Source organism: Lemur catta, chromosome 7 (assembly GCF_020740605.2).
Source record: "Lemur catta isolate mLemCat1 chromosome 7, mLemCat1.pri, whole genome shotgun sequence".
Lineage (NCBI taxonomy): Eukaryota > Metazoa > Chordata > Mammalia > Primates > Lemuridae > Lemur > Lemur catta.
In genome coordinates, this window is record NC_059134.1 from 36,345,495 (window position 1) to 36,368,923 (window position 23,429).

Consider the following 23,429-nt stretch of genomic DNA (forward strand, 5'->3'; position numbering starts at 1 on the left):
TCATACCTAGACAGTGATGAAGTATGATAATGGCTTCTATATTTGCCAATATCATAAATTCTGAAACATTCCTGAACTGTCTAAAATATTTCCTAGCTTGATCCTTTCAGCAGGCTTAAATTTACCTTACTATTTTTGACTGGAAAACCTGTTTAGCGTCCGAAAGTAAGGATGAGAACGAATCAAAACATCTAGTCCCTATTCATTGCTGACATAATTTCACTATCTTAAATACTAGGCATTATACTATCAAATGTTTCAACAATAGCTCAGCTTGGGCTTTACGTGTTTTACAACTGCAGTGAGAATTAAGAAAGTATGTCTCTTGCATCCAACCAACATTTACATCATAATCAGACAATGCTGTGTTAAAAATTTCTTCCAAAAGTCTTTCCTTAAACTTAAATGGCATAAATACATACCCAATCAAATGTACACAAATTCAGTTATACAATTATGTCAACAGCACTTTGTCATCAACTTTATTAGAGTGACCTTCAAATAAGCTATCACAGAGAAGTGGGTCAGCAATAAGGATTTAGACTTTGTTAAATCTCAAGAAAAACGTGAAAATCCGTAAAAGTCTATAAAAGCCAGATTGAACCAATGCAATTACATTTTATAAGTCCAAATGATGCCCCAACGATAACCTTACTTTTCCATGTGGATAGGAGATGTAAGCTCTGTCAACCCTTAGTATCCTTCTGGATTGACTTTTCATAAATAGTAGGAGACAGACACTAAAACATTAACACTTAACTTGGATACGAGCCAGAGCAGGTGACTTGGTCATATCCTTCTAGATCTGGACACACCAAGAAAAATAAGAGTAGGATCAACATACACAGCCAAGTGACACCCAGCATCACACTATAAAAGCATGCAATAATCTAAGGGGCATCACATCACCAGCAGTTCGTGCCAGGAACTCCCACAGAGAGAGTTTCAATTCTTTTGAATACTTAAAAGATCAAAGGTAGCATACTGATTGCGGTACCCAACAGAACGTTTTGATTGAGGAACAATTTCACCCATAAACAAGGCAAGAGGCACAATCAGCTTGTGGTATGCCTGAATAATAAATAGCATGTCAGTGGAACAGACTGAGTGGTATTAAAAGTGACACCAGCTCTCCCACCAGATATGTGGTATCTTAGGTAGCAACTAATACCCCCACTGATCGGCCATCCGCTCTCTGCAATACTGGCATTACGTGCAACCGCAAATTCTAGTTATTATTGTCTGGGAGCCACAACATCAAATAAGATTTTTCCACTCCATTTGTGGCTTCAAGTTCCATGGATGCTTAGTTGCAAAGCCAATAAATTGCTTCCTAAATCAACGGAAAAAAGTCACAGGCTCAATGATGAATGCTGGCAGGTCACACAAATACACCCTAGTACCAAGAGGCACTCATCTCTCTTCTAATACTCCACAGCCCCTTGGTAGCTAAAGTCTCATATGAGAAACACATGGGAGTTAGTTATCTTCGAAGTAACTAAGGCTGGTCCTCCACAATGTCCTCCTTGTGGTCAGACTTTTTTTTTTTTTTAATTGCGAAACACCAGTCAAAAACAGAGATTATCTTGAAACCAAGTTCCTGAAAACTTGCATTTAAATTTTTCTTTTATATTCTATCAATGCATCCTAGCGTAGCAATGCATTCAAGGGAACTTGGTTTAGGCAAATATGAGATATACCAAGTTGGAAGAGCTTATTAGACATTTCAGTAATAAAAAGCTGTTTAATATTATAGCATAGTTTCCTAGTTAAGTATTAGAGAACAATAAGAAACTCACAGTCTACAAAGGAAAATGGTAATAAAATTTTTATCAAGTTGACCAGGTTCTTTGCATAGAGTTAGGGACAGCCTGGTCTCTGCCACGGCGCTTGTCTACTACCATCACCTGTGCTGGTGGTTCCTCCAGCTCTGGACGCCAATCCCGACTCTGAACAGGACACAGGTAAGGAACTCCTACTTTGGAATCCACTGGCTTGCTTCCAAAGGATTTCTTTATGCTTTCTTTCCTTCCTGTTTATCCTTTAACCATACTACCCAGACTCTGGCAGAGATTATGTCCTATAATCTAGTCTCTTTTTAAATTCTCAATTGCTGTTCCCAAAGACTCCCTCCATCCCTGGGTACTGACAATTCATGGGTCCCCAGGCACTAACCTGTGCCATACTCTAATCTGGCCTGTCAACGTGGGTCCCAGCACTGCCTGCCAAAGCACATTTAGGCTGAGATCCAGAATCTGTGCTTGAATCTTTAATCTTTCACTCTTCTGGTCTAACTAGCTACTCAGTCTGGTTTCTTTTACCCTCACTGTCGTAATGGCAGGACTCAAAAAAGGAAAGACACCTTCTGGAAGCCAGAAACTTGCCCTATAAAAGAGAGCTGCTACTACTGCTCCAGACTGTTAGGATTACAGATGAAAATTGAGTAGAATTACCATGACTCCCAGGTAAAAGTCGCAGAGGATGTACAGAAATAATTTCAGGCTATATATCTAATTTTTCCTTAATATACTTTTCCTGAACTAGCATAGGACCTCTTAGTAATATCTGCTGTGAAACTGCCAAACTACAAAGTAGTGTGAGAGTTCCGGTATGTATACTAATACATATATACTGGGCTTATATACATGTTATATATATATTTCAGAAAAGACCAAATTTTGGCAAATGCATACATGCAAATATAAAAAGGACAACCTTTCAGTTTCACACAGTTCAAAAACTTGATTCGAGCTGTTTTTTCCTTAAACTTCATTCCACTATCTTATTACTACACAGGAATTTCATCTGAATTCTTGAGAGGACCTGTCACGGAGATTTTGTCAGTGCAGTGTCGTGTGTAACACAGTCTACAAGTCACATGTTTTGTTCTCTAAGCACACACTAATGTGCTAATGAAATGAAGAATTGTGCAATTCTGATGTTGCCTCGTTTTATTTTAGTGGTGTTTAATCTGTTCCCCAAAGCCAAACCAACCCCCAGATCAGAAACCACTTTCCCAAATGTGAGAATCCTCCCGTTTGGGAGCTCCTCTACCAAGAGGTAGCAATGTTACAAATACATCTCATTGAATGTCCACACAGTAACATGAGGTACTGAAGGAGGTGAGAGAAAAGGGGGATCCATCAGCTTGAAGGCGGGCCCCATGATCCCACAGCGAGTAAGTACAGAAGTAGGTATTTAATTTTCACTGTTTGATTCCAAAGTCTGTTCTCTTCCAGCAAACTATTATTGCCAAGAGGAAAAAAAAAAAAACAAAAAGGTAGTGCCAGCCTACACCCTACTACATTACAGGAGAGAAAGAACAGGCTTATCATCTTTAAAGACAAACAGTCCCGGAGCTGTTTGCGCTCAAAGGGTAATCAGGCGCCAAGTATCCTGACTGAAGGGGAACAATCAGGAATTTGTTGCTGACAAGCAACCACTTACACCTCCGGCTCCCCCCATCCTTCCTGCCATCAGAAATGGCCCTCCCAGCACTCCTTCACATTCCACAGGCTGCAGCACCCGTCCTGCGCCTCTGCACCCGGCCCCTGCCACCACCCTAGGGAAGCCTCAACATCCGCTTCCTTGCCCAGGGCTCTTTTCCACAACCTCTCGACCTCCAGTGACCTCTCCTCTGTAATTCGCACACCCACAAAGACGCTAAAAGTTCAAACTATCTAACCCCTTTGCTTTTGCTCTTTGGCAATCCTTTCATTCAACTCTAGTTTATTCCTAATCTTATTTCCCACAGTGGCTATCTAAAAAGAATTTTCTTCTCTTCTCAAGAACCCAGCCCCAAACTTCCCCTCACTCTTACCAGATGGCCTGGCCTCCTGCTCCTGGAGAGAAGTTCAAGACCCTCTGACGGACACTACCTCTATTCATTCTCTTCAACTTGCCTTCTGTCTCCGAAAAGAAACCCTCTTCCTCTCAAAAGCTAACAACCCCCCACTAAGCTTCTAATCTCCCCTCCCCTCTCTCTCTCTCTTCCCCCTCCCTCTCAGTTATTTCCATTATCACTCTTCCTTCTCACAAAGCTATTTTTCTCCTTCCCCTTGCCTTATAAACTAATTCCAAGCAAGGGTCCTATTATTCCTAATGAGGTACAAGGAGCAGGAAGACACAGGGGAAGGGGAGGAGGAAGAGATTTGTTTAATACAGGTGCTAGCACTGTGCGCAAAGCTCTTTAATGTTCACAGTATCCTATGAGAAAGTCACATGTAAAATACCCAAATCACCAGTCTCTGAATTTTTCAGATAGGGAAATTGAAGTATATGGGTTAAATAATAAGCACGATCAGAACTAATGACCTGCAGAGCTAAACTTTGAACCCAAATTAGCTCACCTGAAATCAATACACTTTGCTACTACTCTTGGCATAGCCCCACAGTCCTAACTCACCATGCTAAATTTAACAAATTAAAGTAGCTCCCCAGAATTTATACTAGGGATTTTGTATGAATCTCAAACTTAACATCTGTCAAAACTTAATTCACAATTCTGTTCCACTCCTAGATACCCTGGCCACATAAGAACACATAAATATGTTCAAAACACCATTTTCCTAGTAACTTCAGTCACAAATTATCTTCAGTCCTTCCTTCCATACATCCGATCACCAAATGCTGATTTCTCTCCTCTACCCTTCTTACATAGCCATGTAAGGATCTCACTTCATCTTTGCTGCAATAGAACATCAGTTTTCCAGCTTCTGTGGCTCTAACTCATCATACATATTAATGCCAGAACAAAATTGCTAGAGGTCAACCTTGATCATGTCATTGTCCAACTTAAAATCCTTGAATGGGTAAATAAAGTCCAAACTCCATACTGCAAATGGCCTCTATGATATGGCCAAAAGGTACATTTCAAAGTGTCTTAGTCTAAGATGCTACTATTTCTAATCTTGAGTGTTACACTTTCAAACTACTACACATTCCTGTAACTTCCCATTTCCATGTTTCTCGTTTACCTATATTTCCTAAGCTGCATCTTACCTAACCATTAGGACCTAGTTCGAATAACCCGCTCTAGTCGGGCAACTTCTGATATCCCCACCCGGAAGTCCCTTCCTTTTCCAGCTTTGATACTCTCACAGCACTTTTGTCCTTAGTATACCTAAAGCACTCAACACGTTCTCCTTAGTGTTATACTGATTACATCGTAAGTTATTTTTTGCCCCCTCCTTATATTTTGTAAGCACAATAAGTGCACAAGAAGATTTGATTCATGTTCACATGTACTAAATTGCCGCTGAGATTCTTTGCAGTCAGAAGACACTTATTACTAGTAGAGAATTCCGTAGAATCCAAAGTCTACATCAGCATAAACTAGGTCACACCTTGAATATCATTTTAATTTGAAAAGCTGATTTTTTTTTTCATCCCTTCGGAAATCACAGCATCTACGCTGGCCCATGAAAATCATCTCTTATTCTAAGGACATATGCTTAAAACAAAACCTTTTCTCGGGCTGTGAAGGACAGAGTGTCAAGAAATGACCAGGTTTCCCTACAAACACGTAGCATCTACAGCTTTGATGGCTCCACTGGCACAACCCTGGGCATGAGGGATTTGATGATGCAAAAAGTCTACACCTCCGGCACAGACTAAAACAGCACCCTCCCAACTGTGCACAAGCCACAAGTTTACTGTTTAAAGTAGTGGTTTTGCACAGGCTGCATCAGATACCAAGGATTTCCGTAAATTTAACAGCTCCTAGGAACACCCCCCCCAAGGGAGTCCACCTTAGTTCAGGTCTGGGCTGGAGCCCAGGAACTGAAATTTTTAAGGCTCCCCACAGTTGATTCTGATGCTAGGCAGTCTGGCAACTCCTAACTTTGGGAATAAAATAAAATGCATGTTTTGTCTGGGGAACTAAAAGTTCAAACTACATTTAAGTAGGAAACTGTATATTTAACAAGATTTGTAAGGATCATCTCTACTTCCTTGCTTGAAGCTCATCTGTATTTCAGTGGCAGAAATAGTACTCTCAGCCCTCAGAGACATTAACTCTGAGTCCCAAGAATCAAGCATGACCCCAAAGCTCTTCTCTTTACGGCCCCCGAATCATGATTCAGCAACTATCCTGAATTCTATCCTTGACAAAGAAATGACTCCAAATTAGCACTTTTATTTTTTTGGGACACATAGTCCTAGATAACTATCCAAGGCAAATGTTTCTTTTACTCTTTTTTAGGCCTATTATTCAACTCTATTCCTGTTTTCTAACTTCTCCTATATTTCCTTTTCCTTTGTTTCCCCCTAAATCTCTTCTTCATTGCTCATATGTTGGTCCTTGCTTTTTGCCAATGAGTTCTATTAATTTCTGGGTGTCCACGTCCTGCCTCCTAGCTTACTATTTCAGACACAATCTCCAGGCCTATTGCCTTTCTGGTCCAAACATTTTATGTCTAAATTGAAACTATATTTTCATTGTTTCATTCACATTTAGAAAAGTGTTCTTTTGGTCCCTAAAGAATCTGATGATGAGGGTAATCTCTGACTCACTGTGAACTGGCAGAGACTTCCATGCTATAATTCATCACATACACAGATGCCAGAGTAAACCTTCTAAAGGGCAACTTCAATCAAAATCCTTGAGTGTCTCCCAAGAACCTGCAAATTAAATTCTAGGCTACGCAGCAAAGCCTTCTATAATATTCTTTGGCTTTCAATCCTTACACTCCAGCTAAGAGAATATAACATCCTAGCTTTCTTCAATATTGCACATATCAAGGCAATGAAAATGCAAGTGCACAATCAGACTAAGTAAGCTCACACAATAACAGAAACCCAGAGCAGGAAGATGAACAGAGAACTGGGTAAATTCTCCAATGTTCTAAATACTTCAGAAGAAATCTAGTGCTGGTACAGCCAGCATGTCCCAGAAGTATTTACTCCTTTTGCACCAAGCAGTTTCAAACACATCCAGAAATGGGTCAATATCTATGGGGTCACGTAAATTTTATTATACAGGGAATGGAAGATAAAACAATGTTCATGTTATAGGCAGTTTGCTATAACACTAATATCTTGAAATTACAGATACCTATATTTTAAAAGTATTACAGAAAAAATTTAAATAATTTCCACTCTTTGTATCTTTATAGCACGTATCCCAGCCTAAGTTAATATGATGATCTTCTGTGTTTTATCATCTAACTTCTCTGGCAAGTAATCAAACCCCATTGGGGAGGGGTTGTTTTCGGTTTGGCAGACTTATGTGTCTTCAGCACCCAACATGGTACCTGACAGATCCTAGGTGCTCAATACGCATTTACTGAACGAATGAAGTAAACCCAAAGTCAAAGCTCATGTCCTAGGAGATGGTGATCAAACTTCTAGAACCTGCGTGAATTCAGAAAATCATTTCACCTCTGGGTGGTAAAGGAAAATGACAGCATTGGTTCCCAGGCTCACCAAGGTCTCTTCCTACCCCAATATACTAAATTTGAAATTCTAGGAAACCACGCCAATATTTTTAAAACAGAAGTAGCATTTTTCTGTTCAAAAAAAAAAAAAAAAGCTCACATTGCTCCTCCCTACCCCTACGTGTACATAAGAAGGTAAGAAAATGATCCTAGAACTAGAGAGATGTAGCTCCCACATATAAAGATATATAAACTATTCTACTCCAAGAAAACAACTGTGTCACAATACACAACACAGTATAAACTATAACGTTTGTGGACAAACCTCACAAAGCAAACCAGAAAAATACCAAACAGGGCCAGCAGGCTGAACTTTGAGAAATGACATATGACCATTGAGCTTTTTCCAATTCACAGAAGTACAGACTATGCACATAACACCCACAGGGGCCACCACTTACTTTTGCTCGTGCCTGATGTTTGCCAACAGGCACCCAAGTAGGCCTGGTATCCTGAATATGTTTCTTCTTACCACATTATACTTTGTTTTATAGCATTCAACACAATTTGGACTTAGCTGTAACTGGTTGTTTAATGTTGGTGTCTCCAGTGAAAGTATAAACTACCTAAGCCTCTCACAGTGGCTTAGGCCCAGCTGAGACTTGAGTATTTACTGAATAAATGAGTTTTACAGACAGGAAATGCAGGCACAGACAGGTTTAAAGAGTGGCAGGAGAAAGCTACAAAGCAGGTTTCTGACTCTAATCCCTGTGTTGTCGTCCTTTTGTCCTTTCACTTTAGCATATTGCTCTTTTAGAAGAACAAAAACCTATCCTGTTACTAGTCTTCAATATGACAAGGCCATCCCACTCCACCTGCTTCATACAGTCTGTGTGGGTAGGTGGGGTGGCTGAGCTTTATTGTCAGCCTGTGCAAGTCCATAAAAGTGCCAGGAGTATTGACTTGGAGGTTACCAATAAATCTTAGAGCACATAAATTCACAAACACAGAACTTGCAAATAATTAGGATCAACTGTATATTCCTACATCCCAGGTTAGGGTAGGCTATAGCATTTATTTCACTGTCTAATCAGTTTGCTGAGATTATTTTTAACTGATCATAAGTCATTAATCATACATAAAAGTTCTCCTTCATTCCCTATCCACTCCCTAAAATAAGCCTTTTTTAAAAGTCCTGTTATTTTAAAAGAGGGGTATTGTTACTACCTTATCCTTTTTGTCTTTATACTCCACGAGGGCAAAAGCTTTGATTATCCTTTTCATAAGCACAGTTCTTGTCACATAACAGGTAGTCAACCAACACTGAATAAATTAAAGAATAGAAAAAAAATGTTAACTCTGGTTTGAAATTTATTTTAATATTTATAAATATTAAGAAATTTTCTCTAAATGATTATAAAGTAGATACAAAAATTATATATATGTAATGTTATATATACATGTAAATGTCTGAACTATTTTCCTCTCAAAATTTAGATTATCACACTGAAAAGAACAAAAGTGGATATATACAAATAAGTACATATTTTATTTTTTAATAAAGTTAAGAAATTCTCTTTTATTCTATTTGTTATAAAATTTAAAAATTCTGTTTCATTTTATTTCTAAAATTCTATTTATGTACCTTATGATTTGTTTCTGTAAAAGTTAAATAGGTTTAGCAGGAGAGGCTATTCACTCAACAAATATTTATCAAGCCTCCAAATAAAGCTCTAAAGTACTGTGCAGGAATAGAAATGTGAATAAAACTTTCTGACCTCAAAGGGCATATAATTTGCTGCAGGAGATAAGACAGCAAGCTCTCTGTGAAAAAGACTGAACAACTTTGTTTAGCAGAACAAAAAATCACAAAAAAAGAAAAAAGGTTTCAGGGGATTCATGTATATCAATAAGTTAAAAGACAAATTTGTCCAGGCTTGTGATATGACGAATTTTCAGATTGTTGTTTTTCAAAGCCAGAAGTTTCAAAATCTAAGCCTCTGAATTTCAAATTAAATCAAATAATGTGCTTTAAAAATACAAAACTAACATGACAAAAGCATCTCTCTCAAGTAGCATGTTTTCTTTAAGAGAGGAACATCACCTGAAATGTGCAACTTTCCCAGCTGTTTCAATTCTTAATTGTGGGTAGTTTCTGTGTGGGTGCAGATATAAGGGTGGTTTAAAAAAAAAAATGGAAAACAATAATTCAATTGTTCAACTGAGAGCTATTAAAAAGTAAAATATGCTTCCTCTGCAGAGTTCAAAAGAAAATGTTATTTGTATAAACAATTTAGGCATTTAGAAATGTTCCACGTTAATAAAGCACTTCCTGTTTTATATAACCACATTTAAGTGGGTTGTAATGAGGGTCTGTAAAAGATGGATATTCTTTTGATTTAGCAAATGAGAAGAAGGTAATTTGCTTCCTTGAATTTAATAAAATATTACAGGTCTCTTTTAGAAGAGTTCAGTTGTGGTTGATAATGGCATTGCCTTTGGTTTACAAACTTTTTCCCAAGAAATTCAAAAGAAGAGTTGCATGGCCACTCTTATATATCAAAATATCAGACAAATATTAACAGCAAATTGTATGGATGAGTGTTTTCAACTCACAACCAAATCCTGAAGAAAATTTTCACAGATGCATTTTCAATACTTTAATTGCTTGATAGTGTCATTTTATTTAAGCTGAAGAAAAAAATGGGTATTTTTAAAACTAAAATGATTAATAATCTTTTAAGTGGATTTCCTGGATTTATATACCAGTTATGATTTTAACCTGAAACACACGTTACTATCTTTCAAAGTGTTTCTACACTATGTAGGAATCCCTTCAAAATAGACAAAGCAAACTCTTTGCCATACCTCCCACCCTAGACTATACTTTTTCATTGGGAAAACAGGATCAAATACTACCTTTACATTTTACCTAACAGATGCATCCTCAAAGAGTGGATCTGGAAAAAACTATATGCATTTTACCCATAGTCGCTCTTCTAGGAAAGAAACTAAAGTTTTTCCAACCAGTCCCTCGAAAAATTTCTTCTACTTGACACCCTGAGAGCAGGCATGAAAAATCACTCTCAGCTTCTGTCTCTAGAACAAGGTGAGTCACTTCACCACTGTATCTCACCAATGCACACCCAGCTATTGAGAGGTAATCAAACAACAAATATGTGTGCCCAGGCAAAGCACTGCCAGCACAGGAAGACACAATAAAGCTCCTGTGATTTGAACTGTCACTATTTTAAACTTGTCTCCTGTAGCCTTACCTTTAAACATATTCTCCTAAAGACAACAGGAAACAATAAAAAATGTCGGGAGCGCCCCAGTCAACACCCATGTACAAAGCCTGGTTCAGGTTCTAGCTCTCATCCACCAATACGTACACACACAATTTGTACATATATTTCCATAAGAGTTTATTTTTATTTTTTTTTTTTTTTTTTTTTTTTTTTTTTAATATATTTTTTTTTTATTTCAGCTCATCATGGGGGTACATAAGTTCAGATCATATACATTGTCCCTGTCCCGCCCATCCCCCCGAGTCAGAGTCCCAAGCGCGTCCGCTCCCACTCTCCAGACAGTGCGCCTGGCACTCGCCATGTATTCATACCTCGATCCCCTCCCCCCCCACCTCCCCGGGTCTGCACCCTCAGGCATGACCATTCCCCAGAGGGTGCGCAATGCACTCGTCATGTAGGCATACACCCATCCCCTCCCCCCACCCCCCCATCCCAGTCTGATATCCAATTGGTATCCTTCCCTGATGTACATTTAGGTGATGATCAGGGAAACCAGTTTTCTGGTGAGTACATGTGATGCTTGTTTTTCCATTCTTTGGATACTTCACTTAGTATAATGGGTTCCAGCTCTCTCCAGGAGAACCAAAGAGATGTCGTATCATCGTTATTTCTTATAGCTGAGTAGTACTCCATGGTATACATATACCACAGTTTACTAATCCATTCGTGGATCAATGGGCACTTGGGTTGTTTCCACATCTTTGCGATTGTGAATTGTGCTGCTATAAACATTCGGGTACAGGTGTCTTTGTTAAAAAATGACTTTTGTTCTTCTGGGTATATGCCCAATAATGGAATTGCTGGATCAAATGGTAGGTCTACTTGAATCTGTTTAAGGTATCTCCATATTGCTTTCCATAGGGGTTGCACTAGTTTGCATTCCCACCAGCAGTGTATGAGTGTTCCTGTCTCTCCGCATCCACGCCAACACATGTTGTTTTGGGATTTTTTGATAAAGGCCATTCTCACCGGAGTTAAGTGGTATCTCATTGTGGTTTTGATTTGCATTTCCCTGATGATTAGGGATGTTGAGCATTTTTTGATACGTTTTTTGGCCATTCTTATGTCTTCTTTTGAAAAATTTCTATTCATGTCCTTTGCCCATTTTTTGATAGGATTGTTTGATTTTTTCTTGCTGATTTTCCTGAGTTCTAAATAGATTCTTGTTATCAGTCTTTTATCTGATGTGTAGTATGCAAAAATTTTTTCCCATTCTGTAGGCTGTCTGTTTATTTTCGTGACTGTTTCTTTGGCTGTGCAGAAGCTTTTTAATTTAATCAGGTCCCATTCGTTTATTTTTGTTGTTGCTGCAATTGCCTTAGGGGTTTTCTTCATAAATTCTTTGCCTAGACCAACGTCTGTGAGAGTCTTTCCTACATTTTCTTCTAGAATTCTAATCGTTTCCCATTTAAGGTTTAAATCTGTTATCCACCGTGATTTGATTTTTGTGAGAGGTGAAATCTGTGGGTCCTGTTTCAGTCTTCTACATGTGGCTATCCAGTTTTCCCAGCACCATTTATTGAATAGGGACTCTTGTCCCCAGAGTATTTTTTTGTCTATTTTGTCAAAGATTAGATGATTATATGAGGATGGTTTTATATTTGGGTTTTCTGTTCTGTTCCACTGGTCTGTGTCCCTGCCCTTGTGCCAGTACCAAGCAGTTTTAAGCACCACAGCTTTGTAGTATAGTTTGAAGTCTGGCAAATCAATACCTCCCATTTTGTTTTTATTGCTTAAGATTGCTTTTGCTATACGGGGTCTTCTCTGTTTCCATACAAAGTGTATAATTATTTTTTCTAAGTCTGTGAAAAATGATGTTGGTAATTTAATAGGAATTGCATTGAATCTATAGATTACTTTGGGTAGTATAGACATTTTAACGATGTTAATTCTTCCAATCCATGAGCATGGTATGGATTTCCACTTATTTACGTGTTCTGCAATTTCCTTCCTTAGCGTTTCATAGTTCTCTTTATAGAGGTCCTTTACCTCTTTAGTTAAATATATTCCTAGATATTTTATTTTCTTTGTTGCTATTTTGAAAGGTATTGAGTCCTTAATTTGGTTCTCCAATTGAATGGTATTGGCATATATGAATGCCTCTGATTTGTGTGTATTGACTTTGTAACCTGAGACATTACTGAATTCGTTAATTAATTCCAGGAGTCTCTTGGTTGAGTCCTTGGGGTTTTCCAGATACAACATCATATCATCAGCGAAGAGTGAGAGTTTGATCTCTTCTGTCCCTATTTGGACACCTTTGATTCTGCTCTCTTGTCTGATAGCTCTCGCAAGGACTTCCAATACAATGTTGAAAAGTAATGGGGACAGTGGGCAGCCTTGTCTGGTTCCAGTTCTGAGTGGGAATGCTTTCAATTTTTCCCCATTCAGTATGATGTTGGCTGTGGGTTTGTCATATATGGCTTGTATTATTTTTAGGTAGGTCCCATTTATGCCTATGTTGTTAAGTGTTTTTATCATAAAAGGGTGTTGAATTTTGTCAAATGCTTTTTCTGCATCTATTGAGAGGATCATATGGTCTTTATTTTTGCTTCTATTTATGTGGTTAATTACATTTATAGATTTTCGTATGTTGAACCACCCCTGCATCTCTGGGATGAAGCCTACTTGGTCGTGATGAATTATTTTTTTAATCAGCACTTGGATACGATTTGCTAGGATTTTATTGAGAATTTTTGCATCTACGTTCATGAGAGAAATTGGTCTGTAGTTTTCTTTTTTTGTTGCATCCTTTCCTGGTTTTGGTATCAATGTTATATTGGCTTGGTAGAATGTGTTGGGGAGAATTCCATCCTTCTCAATATTGAAGAATAGTTTATGTAGGATGGGCACCAGTTCATCTTTGTATGTATGGTAAAATTCAGGTGTGAACCCATCTGGACCAGGGCTTTTCTTTTTGGGAAGGTTTTTTATTGCTGTTTCAATTTCAGTTCTTGATATTGGTCTATTCAGGAATTCTATTTCTTCCTGATTGAGCTTGGGAAGGCTGTGTGTTTCTAAAAATTTGTCCATTTCCTCCTCATTTTCCAATTTGTGTGCATAAAGATTTTTGTAATATTCATAGATAATGTCATGTATCTCTGTGGCTTCGGTTGTGATTTCTCCTTTCATGTTCCTGATGGAAGTTATTAAAGATTTTTCTTTTCTGCTCTTGGTTAGTCTAGCCAGTGGTGTGTCTATTTTATTTATCTTTTCAAAGAACCAACTTTTTGTTTTATTAATTTCCCTTATAGTATTTTTGTTGTCTTTTTCATTTAATTCTGATTTGATCTTAACAATTTCTCGCCTTCTGCTGGGTTTGGGGTCAGTCTGTTCTTCTTTCTCCAGCTCTTTGAGTCTATTCATTAAGTTGTCTATTTGTAAGTTGTCTGTCTTTTTGAAATAAGCATTTATGGAAATGAATCTTCCTCTCAGGACTGCTTTAGCTGCATCCCATAGATTTTGATAAGTTGTGTCACCTTTGTCGTTTAATTCAAAGAATGTTTTGATTTCTGACTTAATTTCTTCTTTTACAAAATTGTTATTCAGAAGAAGGTTGTTTAGCTTCCATGACCTTGAGTAGGAATGAGAGTTCCTGTTAGGGTTCATTATTACTTTTATTCCATTGTGGTCTGAGAAGATGCAGGGTATGATTTCTATTTTTTTAATTTTTTTAAGACTTGCTTTATGGCCTAGGATATGGTCAATCTTAGAGAATGTTCCGTGAGCCGATGAGAAGAATGTATATTCAGTGGATTTAGGGTAGAATGTCCTGTAGATGTCAGTCAGGCCCATTTGTTCTAGCCTTCTGTTTAAGTCTACTATGTCTTTGCTTATTTTCTGCTTGGAGGATCTGTCCTGTGCTGTCAGTGGGGTGTTAAAGTCTCCAACTATTAAAGTGTTGTTGTCTATCATTTGGTTTAGATCGAGTAGGATTTGCTTTATGAATCTGGGTGCACCTAGATTGGGTGTATATATATTAAGTATGGTTATGTCTTCTTGTTGAATTGTGCCTTTCACCAGTATGTAGTAACCGTCTTTGTCTTTTATTACTTTTGTTGGTTTAAAGACTAAGTTATTGGAAATTAAAACTGCCACACCAGCTTTCTTTTGGCTACCATTTGCTTGAAATATCAAGTTCCATCCTTTTATTTTCAGTCTAAATGCATCTTTGCCGGTTAAGTGTGTTTCCTGAAGGCAGCAGATACTTGGTTTGTGTTTTTTTATCCATTGGCCCAGTCTATGTCTCTTGAGTGGGGAATTCAGGCCATTGACATTTAGTGAGAGAACTGATAATTGGGACAGATTTCTGTTTATCTTATTGGGTAGAACTTCTTTTCTATGTTTTCTCTCTTGAGCCATTGTGGTGGCTAGAATTTGATCTTTAGTTCTTGGGTGGCTTTACATTCGTGGGCCTTTGTTGTGATGATCCGTGTGTAACTCTCTTTTGAGTACTTCTTGGAGGGGTGGTCTTGTCTTGGTGAATTCCCTCAGTCCTTGTTTATCTGAGAATGTCTTAATTTCTCCTTCATATAGAAAGCTTAGCTTAGCTGGGTACAAGATTCTAGGCTGGGCATTATTCTGTTTCAGAAGAGTGAGAATGGGGCCCCAACTTCTTCTTGCTTGTAAAGTTTCATTTGAGAAATCTGGCGTAATTCTAATGGGTCTCCCTTTGTATGTTACTTGTTTCTTTCTCCTTACAGCTCGAAGAAGTGTCTCTTTAGTGGATATTTTGGTCAGTCTGACGACTACGTGGCGTGGTGTTTTCCTATTTGCTATGAATCTACCAGGGGTTCTTTGAGCTTCTTGAACCTGTATATCTAAAGTTTTAGCAAGGCCTGGGAAATTTTCTTCTATTATGTCTTCAAATAGTTTATCCAGCCCTTGCTTATTATCTTCTTCACCTTCAGGGATGCCTATAACTCTCACATTAGGTTTCTTCACATAATCCCACATTTCTTGAAGACTCTGATCTTTTTTCTTATTTCTTTGCTCTATCTCTGTGACTGTCTTATTTAATTGGAAAGAGTTATCTTCGATTTCTGAGATTCTGTCTTCTATTTGATCTACCCTGTTCTTGAGACTTTCCACTGTGTTTTGTAGCTCCCTGAATAAATCCCTCATTTCTAGGAGTTCATTTTGGTTTTTTTTCAATACGTCTATTTCTTTAGTGAATTTTTCTTCCAAATCCTGGAATTTTTTGCGGTTTCTTTGCGGTGGATATCAATTTTTTCTTGTATATCATTCAGCTTATTTATAACCCAAGACTGAAATTCTTCTGGTAACATGTTGGTATTCTGAAACTGGCTTGTGCCAATTGGAGGAGAGTTGGTATTTCTCTTTGGGGGCGAGGTTTCCGTTTGGTTTTTTGTGCTCCCCATATTTTTCCGCTGAGCCCTTCCCATCTGGCTCTATCGTTAGATCTTTTCTCACAGCTTTAGTCTAGTTAACAGCACGTCTTGTACTCTGTTCTTAGGCTGTGGAACAGTCTAGGAATGTTGCTTCCTTTATCTATAGGGGGAGACTGTTGTGTGCTGTTTAGAGTTTCTTTTTTCTATCTCAGTTGGGGGACTGCTTCTGATGGGTCCACCCCCAGAGGGTTGGCTTGACCTAAGACCAGTTTGGCAAGTTAAATCACTGTGTTGTGGACTTTCAGTTAGTAGGCAGGATTCACACTATTTGCAAGCAGAAAGCCTCTTCTCTCTCTCTTTTTCTTTCCCTTCCTTCTTCTCTTTCTTTTTTTTTCTTCTCCCTCCTTCCTCTTTCTTCCCTTCCTCTCTCTTCCTCTTCCTTCTTCTTCCCCCCCTGACTTTTGGTTCTTCCTCTGGATGTGTGGTTTCTGTCTCTTTCTGCAGGAAAGACACTGGCTAGGCAGAGGAGGCAGTGCCCTCACTCCCTCAGTGCCCCAGCTGCTGCAGCTCCCACGGGCAAGGGTCTACACTGTCCCAGTGTTCCCAAGGTCCAGGCTCCACACTCTTGCGTCTGGGGAAGCACTCAGTGTTCACACCTGGGAAGGGGACCTGGAGAGGGTCTATGGATCAGGGGATGGAGCCTCCTGGGGAGCCGCCTGGCACCCTATGGCTCTGCAGCAGTTAGACCTTGGCCCTCACAATTGCTGCTGCCCACCCGCAGTTCGCTGGTACTGGGGGGCAATATTCAGGGACCAATAGGAATCAGACCTGGGGGTCTGGAGCACTCAGGAGTATACAGTAGCTCTTGGGCTGGAGGGCTACCGGAAAGGAAAAAAGAAAAAAAAAGAAAAGAAAAAAAAAAAAAAAAAAAAGAGAGAGAGAGAGAAACAATATGAATAGCAAGGAGAATAAAGAGAAAACAAGAATGAAAAGAGAAAGAAAGAAAGAGAGAAATAAAAAAAAAAAAAAAAAAAAAAAAAAGAGAGAGAGAGAGAGAAACAGTATGAATAACAAGGAGAATAAAGAGAAAACAAGAAAGAAAAGAGAAAGAAAGAAAGAAAGAGGGAAATAAAATAAAAAAAAAAAAAAAAAAAAAAAAAAAAAAAAAAAAAAAAAGAAAGAAAAAATCTCGCTTTAATATTTCACACTCGCGGCCCCTCGCCTCGGCGCAGGCCCGCGTCTGTCCCTTTAAGAGATAGGGCGCCGGAGCGCCGCCAGAGGCTTAGCTGTGGGAACCAAGATGGCGACCGCGCATCCGCCGGTTGCAGGCGCCCGGGGAGAGCGTTCAGAGCTCGGCAGGCGCCAGGGCCCACAGTAGCTCCCCAGCCGGAGAGCTGCCGTGGGGGCAGGAAAAAGCAAAAAAAGTCCCGCTTTAATATTTCACGCTCACGGCCCCTCAAGAGTTTATTTTTAAAAATGTAATGAGCTCTTCATGCCACATAATGATTAAGTACATAACGATTCTTGTTGCTATGTCTACTCTGTTTGGAATGCAGATATGCAAACAAGGGAACAACAAACAATATACTAGTTATGTCAAAAATACTAACAGCTGGGTGATTGTTATAAAATACATTTTGATCTGAACTACCTGATTGCCTCATTTCTCCACTCAGAGTTTGGAGCTATTACCTTAGTGCTGCGGTCCCCAACCCCTGGGCCCAGGTGGGATGCCAGTCCATAGCCTGTTCGGAACCGGGCAGCACATCACAGCCTGAGCTCCACCCTGCCACCCCCCACACACACTCCCCTGTGGAAGAATTATCTTCCATGAAACTCAGGAACCAGGCCTCAGAGAAGGTGAGCAGTGTGTGAGCCAGTGAAGCTTCATCAGTATTTACAGCTGCTCCTCATTGCCAGCATCACCGCCTGAGCTCTGCCTCCATGTCCCCCTACCCTACACCGCAACCATGGAAAAATCGTCTTCCATGAAACCAGTCCCTGGTGCCAAAAAGGTTGGGGACCATGAGTGGTGGTGGGTTGCCTATCTCTACCACAGGAATTTTTTGTTTAGGTGTGTCTAAAGCAATGAAGTCATCCCTAAAATATTTACTAGCAAATGGACTCTCCTTCTTGGTAAATGTTTAATCTCTTGAGTGCAAAGCTCATATTGTCAAAGACTTTCCTGAGAGCCTCGGCCATTACACAATATCACTAATCAAGCTGTTTATACACAATTGCAACTGGGCTTTCCAATGGTTTCCAAGATTACACAGAACGACTAGCCTTTGCCTCATATTCATGACTAACATTTTTATTGGCATTAAGTCAGCTTGACTAACAATATTTGAATTTTAAAACCTAGACTTCTTTTAAGACTTTGATTAAAAATGGTTTCAAATTATAAGCACTAAGTACAGGAACAAAGCGGAGTAACTTGCAGGCTCCAGCTTTGGGATGGATATAAATTCTGAAGTGATACAGTAAGATTTACAGCCTTTTATTATCCTATGTTCTAATATGCTAAATTAACCTAGCAAAACAACTTGTCTCCTAGACAGATTCACTGCAATATCTTTGAACTTCCAACCATTTGAACTAAACCACTGTAAACAGTGTTTTCAAAAGAACAGGATTTAAGTTTCTGCACAGACAGCCTTTTATTTCCTCCTAGTCAGGTGTTAAGGCTGGGCACATAATTCATGTTGGAACATTATCAATTTCCATGCATGTATGTATACCAGGACAGACGCAGTGAGTATTGTGTTTTTGCATTTATATACATATTACTGTGTAATTATAGTTAAATTATGGTATATTTTGTATCTAGTCTAACCCTATAAATATATTATTTGATAGGAAGATTGAACCTATATAGTCACTCCCCTCCCCTCCATCACCAATTTTCAAGCTCCAAGGGTCCAGCACTATACTCCTAACTCAAGGTCTTTACTCGGTTCAAAAAACCTAAGCCAGCTGAAACGTTAATACAGCTGTGGGAAGTTAAGTGGATGGACTTAACAGGCTCCTTCCCACTCATCCAGCGTTGCAGAGGGCAGAAGAAAGGGAACCAGCCAAAGCTCACCTGCAACCCGTTTATCCTTAGCTGCTCTTGGATGGAAAGGGAGGGACTGAGAGAAGAGCGTAGGACACTGTCCTGCTTAGGATTTCAGTCCTGTAAACAACTGACTGGCTCTCTGAGCCACAGGAATTCCCCATTGGATCCCAGACAACTAATCCCATTTTGCTTCCTTCCAAGCCGGCAATGTGTCAGTGGCACAAAAAACAAAGCAAAACAAAAAACCAAGCAAGCACAAGGCCAAAAGGGTGGGGGCACAGGGGACAGCTGAAGAGTAGGGCAGATGCACAGGCCAGACACAGGCCTACGCATCAGACAAACTCCCAGAACTGCTTCCACAAATTAGGCAATTATGTTGATACAGTAACACCACCTTTTTTTCCTTACTTTGCTCAAAAACTGCTTTTCATCCTCTTCCACCAGAAGCACGTTGAAAGCAGATGTCTTACTTGTCTGCCTCCTGCCCTCCTACCCATTCCCTCCACCATACCTTACAACGCAGAGAGCTGCCCATGTCCGGACTTTATAAGTCAGTTTGCACTGACATGACTCACTCACAAAAAAAAGACAACCATTTTTGTAAGTCATCTTATTTTGCAGTGATGTCATTGGTAATAAAATTATTCTGGCCACTGGTTGTGGCGATTAGTCAACACTGAGAGTCACAGCTGTCCCTACTTCATTCCTCTTTCATTACAGCAGAGAATAACAAAGCAGCTGAAACACGGGCTTCAACAAGGTAATGTAGTAACAGCTGAAACTCTGCACCTTTCCGTGCAGAACTGAAGCTGGTGAAGGCGGTAAGCATCATCCTTGTGCTCCAACCACGCCAGCCGCGTGCATTAGTCTCAGGGATACATTTCTCCACCCACTGCCCTTGGCAGAAGAGCTTGGGATATTCTCACAATCCTCTATGTCAGGAATAAGGCTTCTAATATGTCTTTATTATCTACATAATTTGTTTGTAACTGTTTACAATGTACCTGGGGATTCAGTTAAAGGGTAAAAAGTGTTGGATGATTAGGATATGGGAACACATTTATATTTTTACATTAGTTGTTCCAGAAATAATTTATGCTTATAAATTGTTTTGCTCTAAGTTTTCCTAACAAAGCATCGATATTTAAATCAGATTCCCAGTACAAACGTGTTAAGTCTCCAGATTTAAAAGTAGCAAGCAACATTAGATCTACCCCTATATATTAATACTATTCACCTTCTGATCTCCAACCTGGGATATAATTTCTCAAAACCCTTAAGGCATTCAAATTTAATATTCATTGCCTATAGGCCTTCACCTGCTGATCAATTAACACCTTTCAAATCTAATCTGCAACAGCCACAGACCAATCTTCATTTAGCCAAAGTGGAAAGAGTCAGACCACGGTTGAGATATCAAGTTCACCGCAACCTGGGGAAATTACCCAACATCTGCCTGGAAGGCTACAGAGCATAGTGATTAAAAACCCTGTGTCTGCAGTTAGTACACACATGTGTGACTTCAAGAGGTATTTTAAGTAGCAAACTTAATGGTAATTAAAAGAAAGATACAGAAAGGTGTCTACTGTACTCTTAACAGTAACAACCAGGGCCTGGCGCGGTGGCTCACGCCTGTAATCCTAGCACTCTGGGAGGCTGAGGTGGGTGGATCGCTCGAGGTCAGGAGTTCAAGACCAGCCTGAGCAAGAGCGAGACCCCTGTCTCTACTAAAAATAGAAAGAAATTATCTGGACAACTAAAAATATATATATAAAAAAAAAAAAAAAAAGTTAGCCGGGCATGGTGGTACATGCCTGTAGTCCCAGCTACTCAGGAGGCTGAGGCAGGAGGATCGCTTGAGCCCAGGAGTCTGAGGTTGCTGTGAGCTAGGCTGATGCCATGGCACTCACTCTAGCCCAGGCAACAGAGCGAGACTCTGTTTCAAAAAAAAAAAAAAAAATTGCATTTCTTAAAAAAATTTAAAAAAACAAAACAAAACAAAAAAACAGTAACAACCAGAAGCAACCTGAAGGTACTATAGAGATTACTGCATAAATTCATGTATCCGAACCTGATGGAATAAAGTCTTGAAACCATTAAAATTATAATATTTGTGAAAACCCAGAAATATTTGTTATAATTCTCTTTCCAAAGAAAAAAATACCAAATTATATGTATCATTCTATCAGAACACATGCACATAAGCAGAAAACAACTGAAGTTTATAAGGAAAATTATGTCATTTATTCAACAATATAACTGAGGGTCTATTATTAATCAGGCTCTGGGTCAAGTACTAAGGCTAACACAGTAAAGAAGAAGAAAGGAAGAAAAGACAGATATGGTCTCTGTCTTTGTGGAATTTATACTTTTGTGACTAACTGAAAATAATTGTTATGTAAACATAGGTATTAATTTTTAAATAATAATGCTAATATATTTGTATTTTAGTAATATAATCTAAGCTTTTTTCTGGCTAAGTGTATATTACAAAACCTGTGCTGGGGACCGGACATTTATGACAGAAAAGTTAAGAAGTGATAAGCAAAATGACAACTATTGTTGCAAATGTTAGTGGTGATCACTGCAGCTGCCCTTTGCCACATGTCCTGTGAAGAGGAAGAAGTCACGCCTCTGAAGGTCCACATGGCAGGGCTCTCCTTTCTTCCTAGAGGCTCCCTAACTATACCTCAGCCCATGACAGGTACGTCTGGGCCACCTTTCATCATAGAACTGAGGGCAGAAGGAGATCAGCCACTTCCACACTTCCTCAGATTAACTAACACACCTCAAAAAGCAATCAAAGAAAGTGACCAGTTGCCATGTATCTCCTCCGAAAGATTGCCAAGTTAACCCTAACAATGTATACATACTGTAAATTCTATATGCAGAAACAGCATGTCTAAGGACTGCACTCTGCTCAGCGATTTCCCCAGAACGAGTGCATATAAACGTAGGTGTGCAAAAGCCACACAATGAATCAGAAACTCATTCAGCTTAACTTCTCCTGAGAGCCTTCCTTTATGGGGGACAGTATTGCCCTTTCCTTTCACAGCTAGGCCTGGACTTGCTACTTAGGTTTTCAAAATGAATACAATATATCGTTTAGAAATATAGACATAACTGGTGAAACTATAGAAGAAAGAGAAAGGGCAGAGGCAGGAGAGGACTATGACTGTGGAGAGGCATGGAGGGGACTGTAAATCCCTGCTCCTCAGAGTGTGGTCCAGGGGCCAGCAGCATGGACAACAAGTCTGTCAGAGATGCAGAATCTTACACTCTACCCAAAACCTACTGAATAGAATTTGCACTTAATGAGATCTCCAGGTGTTTCATACATGCATTAAAGTTTGGGAATCACTGTTCTAATTACTTACAATATATTTCTATACCTAGAAGGTGGGTACACTTAGTATTATCGTATTTTACATACTGTTTTGATTAGTGACACTTCTCTAATCCAGCCTACAAATGGACCTCACATCTGTAAACTGGCAATTGGGCATCTTTAAAAGGTGAGGTGTAGAATGTTACATGAATTTGTTCTTCAAACAGTAAAAATTCAGATATAGATAAAACTTCAGAGATCACATAACCTAACCTCTTTATTTTATGGGCAACGAAACCATCTGATTCAGAAAGGGGCCTGCTTTCCCCAGGGTCGGATGGCTAAACCACTGTGGCAAAGTCAGATGAGGGCTCGAGTCTCCTAGTCCCCAGCAATGCTCTGTGTCCTGTAAGAACACCGATTTAGGACGTCACAACTGATTTTTTTTTTCTTTATAAACAAAAGGTCAAATTAAAAAAAAAAATCAGTATTAAGAAAAAAAGATAATTGTTAAAACAAGTGCTTGGTACACTTAATAGGAGATGCCCAATATATATTTGTTTGAATGAATGATTCAAAGCAGGGCTGACTTGAGTAATAGAATGATTAACTAACTTCCTTATGGAAGAAACCCACAGAGCTTCAATTTAAAAACAGTTTATAATATTCTCTTCCATAGAAACCCCAAATCACTCTTATATATAGTTTTATCAAAGTCAGAATATATTTTAGATGTTTATTATTTGGGTGAGTCTGCTTGATTTCAATGAAATAAATATCAGAAATAGGACTTTTAAAATTATTACTTAGGATACTGAAGAACATCAGTACTCACCAATACTAATTTCATCATCTGTTTCAGCATCACCAATACATTCAAACTGGAAATCTTGTAGTGACTGGGAAAATTTCTGTACTGCTATAGACAGATCTGCAAATAAAAGTTAAGGAAAAAACCCATAAGGTGAGGTTCCAGGAAATACTAAAGAGTTTCTACATGCAACATTA

The 23,429-nt window shown here is 39.0% G+C and overlaps 1 protein-coding gene across 1 annotated transcript in view; it reads right to left on the reverse strand.

Moving 5' to 3' along the window:
- ARHGAP42 (Rho GTPase activating protein 42) overlaps window positions 1–23,429 on the reverse strand; it is a 277,047-nt gene that overhangs the window by 195,033 nt on the left and 58,585 nt on the right. The window contains exon 2 of the mRNA XM_045556881.1: window positions 23,257–23,352. Within this exon, the coding sequence (XP_045412837.1) occupies window positions 23,257–23,352 (96 nt within the window). The remainder of the gene's footprint in view (window positions 1–23,256; window positions 23,353–23,429) is intronic.